The sequence below is a fragment of the Aptenodytes forsteri genome, unplaced genomic scaffold, assembly GCF_000699145.1.
Source record: "Aptenodytes forsteri isolate BGI_AS27 unplaced genomic scaffold, ASM69914v1 Scaffold96, whole genome shotgun sequence".
Classification (NCBI taxonomy): domain Eukaryota; kingdom Metazoa; phylum Chordata; class Aves; order Sphenisciformes; family Spheniscidae; genus Aptenodytes; species Aptenodytes forsteri.
The window spans coordinates 4,071,871-4,081,956 of NW_008795029.1; the positions used below are offsets into that span (position 1 = coordinate 4,071,871).

A 10,086-nucleotide genomic window follows, 5' to 3' on the forward strand; every position below is an offset into this window, starting at 1 on the left:
GCCCAGTCATCATAAATTTAAATCTAGAAGAGAGCTGTTTAAGCTTACTGTGGCTCTAAATCATTAAGTTTTTAGATGTCCTTTTTTGTATTTATAAACTTTTAATAAAAACAGTAAAAGATGAGTCTTAAAAAACGGTACAAAAGTGTGTATGTGTATTAAAAATATAAAGCATGTTTAAATACTTGATATATATTTATTTTACATCAGAGTGGAAGGCATGAGATACCTGGCAAAGGACAGTAACTCATGATAGCTGAGAAAGGCTGACTAGTCAGCACGCGGGAAGTGTTAGAAGAGATGAATGGCGTAAGAGAATAGCCCCAGAATAAAGAGCTAGAACATTATCCATGTTTTGATCCGTTTATAAGCCTTATGTCCTACAAGATACTGGACAGATCCTTTTGTTTTTGCAATAACCATTAGCACAGCTCTGATCCGCCAGTTCTGCCTCTCTGGAATCTTGTGACGTAGAGAAGATTGTGGTAAATGTTTTGTTGGAAGGACTTGTGTCACTAAGCAGGTATGCTTTTGAAAGGTAGTGGGCTCTTTGGTGTATGAGATACATATGTGTACCAGCTCCATTCCTTTTTCCCTGAAAAGCAGAACTTTTCCTGCCAGCATTGTGGTGATAGCAGTGGTAGCGTACACCCCGAAAATGTCAAACCTCCAGTAGTATGTGAATAAATTACCAGCATCTTTTAATTTGCTATGATATGCTTGATATGAAAGAAGTTTCTCAATTTCAAGTACCTGTTGTTTGGAGGAAAAACATTGTCTTGTGTACTGAAATGTCTAGTAGAGTAACTCTTTTTTTAAAAAAAGGGGAAGGGAGGCGTAGATTTAAAAGTAATGTTCTAATTACTTGCTGTTTTGTTTTGTTGCCAGATATTTGCTCAATGATCTGAACTAATTTACACCTCCTATATAATTTCAAATATAAGTGTGGTATGTATGCAGTATATTAGCTTCTGTGAGAGAGGATTCAGGAAAAAACAAGCAGTCTTGAGGTTTTGGTTGATGAATGTTGGAAAGTAACCCTGTCTTTTGGATGTTGAACTACTTAGGAAATTGTATTTCTTCTATATTAATGTAACTCTGCCATATTTAAATTTTGACATTACATAAAGAGAGTGCTGTATATTTTGAAGGTCCTGTTAGTTTTCCTTCCTTTTTCATACAGGAATAATCAGTTTGTTAGTTGTGTTAATGCTCCAGATGCATTGTTTTTGTAACGTCCTGTTTTAAGACTGAGGTTTCACAATGTGGAAATTTTTTTGGATTTTTCTGGCAATTTCGGTGTCTTATTAATAAGTAGCTTAAAGAAAAAGGTTCTGCATGTTGGAGGCAGAAAGTTATAACTCAGGTCTTTTAGAACAGGAGATTCCTAAAATGCTGTATTTACCTTGAAATGTAAATTGCCCAGGAGCTGTTAGTGTTACTAATTTTACTCAGGGCTGTTTACTTCAATAAAAATTTAGAAAGGTAATGTGCTTGCTTCTGTTTAGGTTTGTTTATGAATTTTTATGTGGGGAGCTGTGGAAATTCATATTTCAGATGAATATTAATTGTTTAAATAATGTTCCAGATTGTTGGTTTTCCACATTGAATAAAGCAGCGTGCTGGAGACTTGCTTACATTTTTGGACTTCAGTCTACAGGAAGCCTATGAGGCAAAGAGGCACGAGTTCTACCTTGACCTGCAAAGAAAAGAGGAGGAGATGAGACAACAGTTTGTGCAGAGAGTGAAGGAGAAAGAAGCAATATTGAAAGAAGCAGAGCAACAGGTAATGCCTCTCTGTCTTGAGTTTGCTGAGTTTTGGAACAGTTAAGTTCTTAGCGAAATCACAACTAGTTGATATTTATGATGTCCTAGTATTTTGAGGGCAGCAATGCTTAAAATCGAAAGCAGATTGATTACAGAGATTGATTGGATTAGCAGATTGATTAGACACAAGCAAACAAGAGAACAGGTCTTACGAGGAGCGGCTGAGGGAACTGGGACTGTTTAGCCTGGAGAAAAGGAGGCTGAGGGGAGGCCTCATCGCTCTCTACAACTACCTGAAAGGAGGTTGTAGTGAGGTGGGTGTTGGTCTCTTCTCTCAAGTAACTAGCGATAGGACAAGAGGAAACGGCCTCAAGTTGCACCAGGGGAGGTTTAGATTGGATATCAGGGAAAATTTCTTCACCAAAAGGGTTGTCAGGCATTGGAAGAGGCTGCCCAGGGAAGTGGTTGAGTCACTGTCCCTGGAGGTATTTAAAAGACGTGTAGACGTGGTGCTTAGGGACATGGTTTAGTGGTGGACTTGGCAGTGCTAGGTTTATGGTTGGACTCGATGATCTTAAAGGTCTTTTCCAACCTAAATGATTCTCTGATTCTATAAATGGCAGTCTCTTTTTGGAAGGAGGGAGCTTATGGTCTAAAGGCATTGGTGGATAGCTGGGACAAGTCAATAGAGTAGGAGGTGATATGGTGAAGTAAGAGAGTGATGAATATAATGGTTGCATGTTTCTTCGTCTTCTCTAGCAGTATGCTGAGAAAAATTGGTGTGCCATAGCAGCACAGTAGGTGCTTTTCATGCATAGGTTGCTCTGTAAAAACCAAGATTTCAGGGAAAAATATCCCATGGGTTGTTTTTCAGCCCAAGAGAGTGGGGCATGTATGTTTGTATGACCTCCAGGTTCAGTTATTAAATACAAGCTCAACCCTCACGTTGAGAGGTTTGAAAGAGGGGGGGTTGTTTTTGTTGGTTTTGTTTTGTTTTGTTTTTAAAATCTCATCTATTCCCAGCTGCCTTAAGAATATTTGGAGATGTGGAACATTTCTTGAATATGTTGTTGAAGATTTAGTCCTGTCAAGCTGGACTGGCAAAACAGGATCTTCTCATCTGCTTTCTGGCAGACTCTATCGTGGTCATGTGTATTTATATTCAAACAATGGTTTAATTGAAATTGGAAACCTGTGTATATTTATTAATGTTCTTTTCTGTACCTCAGTCTCCCGGCAAAGATGTAGCAGTTTTTGTGAGGTGTTCAGATGCATGTTTTAAATAAGAAGAAGGCTTAATACTTTGTTTTCTAAATCTGTTAAGTCCCCCATGCTACTTGTGGAGAAAAAAATCAGGTTCAATCTTCTCAGTATGAGGCTATCCAATTGGAAGAATACTTGGCCACGTTCAAAGTAGGTTCAGCTAGGTCTTACACAGTTTCTGTGGTACCCTTTGATGTTTTCCTTCTATAATTTATACCAGGCGGTTTGTGAGCTCTGCATATTGCAATTGAATTATGGACATTAGTTTTCCCAGTTCCTCATGTGGGAAAGCAATCATGCAGTCACTCCTGAAGAACATTTGTCATATACTCTTGCTGCCCATTCTCTGAGAAGTGTGTGTGTGTATCTGGAAACTAAAGAAAAACAGGAATTTCTGTTGTACTTAAGATTGCTTTCACATCCTTCATTTAGAGGAAACATGTAGGTGCAATGTGCAGCATTACCACTCCTGAGACATACAGTCGCTTAGGACCTTACTGTTTCTACCCTGAACGGTTTTATTGGTATACCTGCTTTCGCAATGCATCTGTTTCACTGTTGCAATGAAATAAATAAATGAATAGTATACATACATACATACACACACATTTATAAAATGTGACTGCTCTACTGTGTAAAACAGGCATACTGTTATATTTATAATCTTACTTATTTCTTAATTCCTTCTTTGCAAAAGATGGAAATAAATCTCTGATTTCTGTACCAGTATAGCGGCACTCAGATTGAGTTATACCGATACAGATGGGTACAGAAGCAGGATTCTAGGAGAGTTTATGTGTGGGGAGATGGGAGGTGAGGAAGGGTGGAGTGAAGTACCCTTTGGTTATCATGCACAACTTCACGGTAGGTTTAAACTGGTCAAAATGCATCTGGAGAGTAAAATCCATGAATATGTCAAAAGAACAACTAAAGAAGAATTACGGCAGAAAAGCAGTTAACTTCTAGCAGCCCACAGGTAACTCCCCCAACCAGACTTATTGTATGTGTACATATTAATATGTAAATGTAATTAATATACATACTAAAATTTTTTATATGTATATGAAAATACATACCTGTGTAACTAAAGTATGTATGATTCCTTGCCTACTTGGTTTTAGGGAAGTAGATTCTACCTGACAGATCCGGATTTAATCCTTCTGTTGGTAATTGTTTCTTCTCTAAAGGCCTCCTTATTTTTGGTATAATAAAGATATAGTAAAACCTAGTAGGAAATCTAATATTCACTTAGTGCCTTCCATGGTTTCCACCTGTACTTTGTGTGCAGTAGCCTGGCTTCCATGAGAACAATCTGATATGGATGATTATTCTTCTGGGTTGCTGTTTTTTAGTCTTATCAGTTTTGGGAAAGAACTGCAATGTCTTAGGACTTTTAACACAAGTTGAGGTAGGTTTTACTGTTTAATTGCAGAGGGTTTTTGTATTGTGATATCACCCTCTTGTGTTACTAGTTGGAAATATATTTTTTGTGCTTTCTTTAAACAGGTTCAGACTAAATTTGAACATTGTGTGCTAATGCATCAAGAAGTGAAGCTGAAATTAGAGAAAAAGAAAAAAGTTCTAGAAGATGAAATAGCTATGTTTATTGAGAAGAAAGCTAATGCTGAATTACTCCAATCACAAGCATCTGTCTCTACCCCTGTTGTTAGTTTGAAGAGAGACAAGGACCGCAAAAAGTAAGTGCCGATGCTAGTCATCAGAGGCGGGAATAAAAAAACTCTTCACATACCACTTTTAAAAAGCAAATTTTAGTAATCTTTTAGAAAAGGTGCAAACATGCTCCTATTCTGCTATGTGATAAGACAGAAGCGTGTAAAATACCCTCATGCTTGGATCACTGGCTCTAAAATTTACCTTTAGAGTAATTGCTGTGTGTTCTATGAGCATTCTTTCTTTTTTTTTCTCTTTTTTTTTCCATGAAGGAACCAAGGTTTTCGACTTGAACTCCTGTGCTTTGATGTCAGAGATGAAGAAGTTATGAATGTTCACGAACAGAGCGAGAGGGAGAGGGAGAAGTTAGAGAGGGAGAGAAATTCACCCAGGGAATTCCAGAAATAGTATTTGATTGCAGCACTCAGGTTTTGAATGTAGGATATGTTAGTTTTATGAAGCAGTCTGACTGCTGCTGTCCCATAATACTAGATGTGTCTTCCTAGTACAGATTTCTGAGAGGAGAGACTGATAAAATTGGCTGTAAAATTACACCGAGTGCAGAATATGACCTGATATAGATTTCACTTTCTTCCCTCCCACCCACTTCTTCCCTTCTCCACTCCCAAAAGAAAAGCTCGAATAAATTGTGAAATTTCAGAAATGTATTCAAAAGTAGTCTCCAGAATAACATGCCCAACTTCTTCATATATAAATATTGAATTGAATGTTCATGTATAAACATGAAATTAAATTGAATTAATTTTTGTTCTCCTCCAAAACCAGAAGTCAATTAATTTATTAATTTCCTTTCCTGATAGGTTACAACTTTACTGCAGATAACATTTTGTTGTTTAATATCTTACTGCACTTGAAAGCAGATTTGTTGGTATAGAAATTATTCATAACTGCTAGATTATGAAAAACTCTAGAAGCTAGATGGGTGCACATATTTCCACAAATACCATCAAGGCAGCTTTGACATTTTTGGGGTCTATGCTAGCAGCCTGCTTGTGTTTTTGCCAAAATTTGTTGCGTTTCAAGTAATGTTACCGAGTTCCTTTTCCTAGACTCCTTTTTCTGGAATTATATATGAAAGTGGAATTCTTGGTAACGGAAGGCATTATCTGCACTATTATGAGTAACTCGCAACTTCTGAAAATTTTTAGATTTGTTTTCTCTGTTTTAGCTTTATTTCTTCAGAGTACGGTATGGTTTATATGCTTGCTTTTGTTTTTCAGTTCCAGCTTTACATAATACTGATGATAGAAGAAACAATATTGATAATTTCTCTTGAGGAAGCGATGATTCACAGTGTGCTTTTGAAGGTGTTGGAGTTGCAGTTTCTTAACCAAAGGATTTGGAAAATACCTCTTGTTGCTGTGTGCTGCAAAAGAAGAATTTTTAAGCATGATCTGTACACGTACGGTGCGGCGATTACTGTCACTGCCATCATGGACTTTCTATTACGAGTCTGCTTTGATACGCACTTGCCTTACATACGTGTGGCCAACTTGCTTTCATTTTAAATGCATTGTACCAAAAAAAATGTCGCTGCCATAAAGAGTTCCATTCATAATATGAATGCTGTAGTACAAAAGTATTCAGTGAATATATCCAGTATAACCTTTCTAAAGAGTTATTTTCCTATGGTATGGTATATTAGTCTACTAAATATTATTTTATACAACTGTCGACATAATTTAACCATTTACTGATTTTGCTGACAACTTTTTGTTTATAGGCTTTTATGTACAAGCACTGTCCTAAATTTCAGATATGATCTTTCTAATCAAAATTTATTGATGTTTTTGCAGTGCTGTACTGTTGCATGATAGTTGATCTGACATTACTGACTTAATATGGAAAGTACCTATAACTTTTTGATGCTTGTGACTGTGGTGTTCAGTTACAGCAGAGGCTGAACTTTACAAAAACTATTAACTACAAGAGCTTCAGGTTAAAACAAGTTTAAAATGGTTTTTATATTTTCAGTAGCCATGATAACTAATGGGAAACTATAAGAGGTGGCGTTCTCTGAAGCTGTTTTGTGCGACTTTGTAAAAATGAAATACTAACTGGATAGAAATAAAATACATGGGTTTTGCTTAAGTGTTTCTGTTGTTCTGCTTTCTCTCCCTCCCACGTTATTAAAAACAAGGAGTAAGATTTCACATTAATCTGAAAAATATAAATGTTTTGCATCTGTTTTAAATGTCTTAAGTCATTTATTGATTGGAAAAAATAGGTGATTTGTGCATACTGCGCCAGAAAGGCAATACGACTTGCGATATACTTGTCATATACCACTGTACTTATCATAGAACCATACAATGTCTCAAGTTGGAAGGCACCCATAAGGATCATCGAGTCCAGCTCCCTGCTTCTCGCAGGGCTACCTAAAACTAAGCCATATGACTAAGAGCATTGTCCAGATGCTCCTTGGACTCCGACAGGCTTGGTGCCGTGACCACTGCCCTGGGGAGCCTGTGCCAGTGACTGACCGCACCTTCTATTTCACTCACCCAGTGATGCATATTATACAAGATTGTTTTCCTACAATTCTGTAGCAATGGGAAGGAATATATACCAAGATACATAAACCCTTCGTTGCCAGGAAAGGGTCAAACTGCTAATTCAATCAGCTCCACAGGCACAGCAGGCTGTAACATAGGAGGGAAGAGTTAAGAGGAGACACCCATTTAGCCGGCACGCTCAGCCAGCATATAACTGACACTTCTTTCAAGAGAAGAAAATGGGCCAGGGCCAGGCACCGTGATTGCTGTCTGATTGCTCCTTCCTGAGCGAAATGTAGCTTGGTGAAAGACTGTATTTTTTGTCTGGCTTTGTATCATTGACTGGCCCATTTGCATCTGTTTGATTAGAAACAAGGGATATGCCCTCCTTGAAGGAGGTAACAGCCAAATGAAAAAAAAAAAAATCTGTTTTTTTAACTGAGCAGTAGATTTGAAAGTGTTATCAAGTGATCCTGAGCAGAATGCAATTACAATTGAGTGATGCGTACTGTCAGCACTCACTTAGCCCGGTGTGGGTTATCCCAGCCGCTGGTGTTAGTTAGCTCAAGCACAGCTCTTCATGAGCGTTACAAAACCGCATCAAAAGACAGATTTAACCGCCTGTGGTGTGACCACTTTGCTGAGGACGAAGCCTGAGATGGTTAAGAACTGTTTGACCTAGATAGCTCTGTGCCTGGCCAGTATTAGAGGATGTGCCGTGCTTTGGCAGCTGGGAACCATGAATAGTACAGTATGGATACCACGCCTCTTGGTCAGAATCGGTTTACGTTCAGTTGCATGTGTTGGCCCTGCAGGACTCAGCCGCAGAACAAAACTGGTGCAGGCACCTGTGCAGGTCTTCGGAACAGGTGACAATTAAAGGGAGCTTGTTAGGTCAGTTGTAGCACAAAATGATGTAGCACAAAATGAGAGAGCTGGTGCGTTTTTCCTTTTTTCCCCTCATACTCATTTAAGCAGTGGAGAGTCATCTGTAAGTATGGGCAATTCCACAGCTGTTTTGTTTAAGTTTGCCTAAAGATGAGATACCAGATAAGCGCACAAGCGCACAGTCCAATGCAGTTCAGAGAGTTATAAAGGAACAGGTAACTATCTCCTGAAAGTGGAGAATTAATAGTGGTAGTAAACTACGGTGAAGCATATACATTTTTATTTATCTTAGCTATGTGCTTTTTAATTGAACACTTCAGAGAGGTTTATCCTGCAGATGAAATGGTTTCAAGACCATTTATTAAGGTGTCGTTATGGTACCTTCTGCAAGTGGCTACTGCGAGACTATTTACAGCCTTTACAAGTCTGAAGCCTTTACCTTTTTAGATCCTTTACTTAGGATACTTTCCATATATATTTTGTATATTTATTCTTAACTATATCTTTAAAATTACTTTGCCATGAGAAGACACAGCCAGGATGCATTAGTGGTTTTATCTTAATCTCCTATGCTAACAGTATAGCATCGCCTTCATATTTGGTGACAGAAACATACTTAGATTTGCATTGTGAAATTAGGTGGAGAATATACTGGACTTCAAAAATTAAGACCGTATGGACATTGGAAGCAAGGACAGGCGACACAGGAGGACTACAGCGATGCTGTTTGCCACTGTAGGGAGAAAATTTGTGCAGCCAAAGCTCGATTGGAGTTCAAGCTGGCCAGCACTGTGAAGGACAACAAAAAGGGCTTTTTTAAATATAACAGGAAAAGGAGGATAAGAGATAACATTGGGCCGTTCCTTGATGAGGTCGGTCACCTCACAAATAGGGACATAGAAAAGCAGAGACGTTTAATGCCTTCTTCGCCTCTGTCTTTAACACTGATGATGGGCCCTGGGACACCCGGAGCTCTGTGCTGGAAGACTGTGACCAGGAGGATGATAAACTTCCAGCCAACTCTGAACTTGTTCAAGACTTGCTGCTCCAGCTGGATGCACATAAGTCTATGGGGCCCAGTGGGATTCATCCCAGGGTACTGAAAGAGCTGGCCGATGTTATCACAGGACCTCTCTTTGTTATTTTTCAATGGTCTTGGGAGTCTGGAGAGGTCCCAGTTGACTGGAAGCTGTCAAATGTTCCAATTTTCAAGAAGGATAAGAAGGAAGACCTTGGTAATTACAGGCCTGTCAGTCTCACTTCAGTGCCCGGTAAAATTATGGAGAAGGTTATTCTGGGACTTACTGAAAAACACTTGAGAGACAACACAGTCATTGGTCATAGCCAGCACAGGTTCACGAGGGAAAAGTCCTGCTTAACTAACTTAATTTCCTTTTATGACAAGGTCATCCATCTAGTTGACCAAGGAAAGCCAGTAGATGTGGGTTTTTTGGATTTTAGCAAAGCTTTTGGTACCGTCTCTCACTGTATCCTTCTGGACAGAATGTCCAGCACACAGCTAGACAAACCCATAATACGTTGGGTGAGCAATTGGCTCATGGGTCGGGCTCAAAGAGTTACAGTAAATGGGGTTACATCAGGCTGGCGGCCAGTCACCAGTGGCGTTCCCCAGGGCTCAGTTTTAGGGCCAGTGCTCTTTAATGTTTTTATAAATGATCTGGACGCAGGAATTGAATGTACATTAAGTGAGTTTGCCGACAATACTAAACTAGGATAGGAGCTGTGGACTCCCTCTAAGGTAGAGAGGCCTTACAGAGACGTCTGGCTAGACTAGAGAGCTGGGCAATCATGAACCGTATGAAATTTAACAAGAGCAAGTGCCGGGTTCTCCACCTGGGACGGCATAATCCTGGTTATACACACAAATTGGGGGACGAGAGACTGGAGAGTAGCCCCACGGGAAGAGATCTGGGGGTTTGGGTTGATGGCAAGTTGAATATGAGTCAACAGTGTGCCCTGG

The 10,086-nt window shown here is 39.1% G+C and overlaps 1 protein-coding gene across 1 annotated transcript in view; it reads left to right on the plus strand.

Moving 5' to 3' along the window:
* Nucleotides 1-6,723, plus strand: part of SEPT10 (septin 10) — a 23,316-nt gene extending 16,593 nt beyond the window's left edge. The window contains exons 7-9 of the mRNA XM_019471218.1: nucleotides 1,654-1,786; nucleotides 4,537-4,727; nucleotides 5,943-6,723. Coding sequence (XP_019326763.1) covers nucleotides 1,654-1,786; nucleotides 4,537-4,727; nucleotides 5,943-5,958 — 340 coding nt within the window. The 3' untranslated portion in view covers nucleotides 5,959-6,723. The remainder of the gene's footprint in view (nucleotides 1-1,653; nucleotides 1,787-4,536; nucleotides 4,728-5,942) is intronic.
* Nucleotides 6,724-10,086: the final 3,363 nt, after the last annotated feature.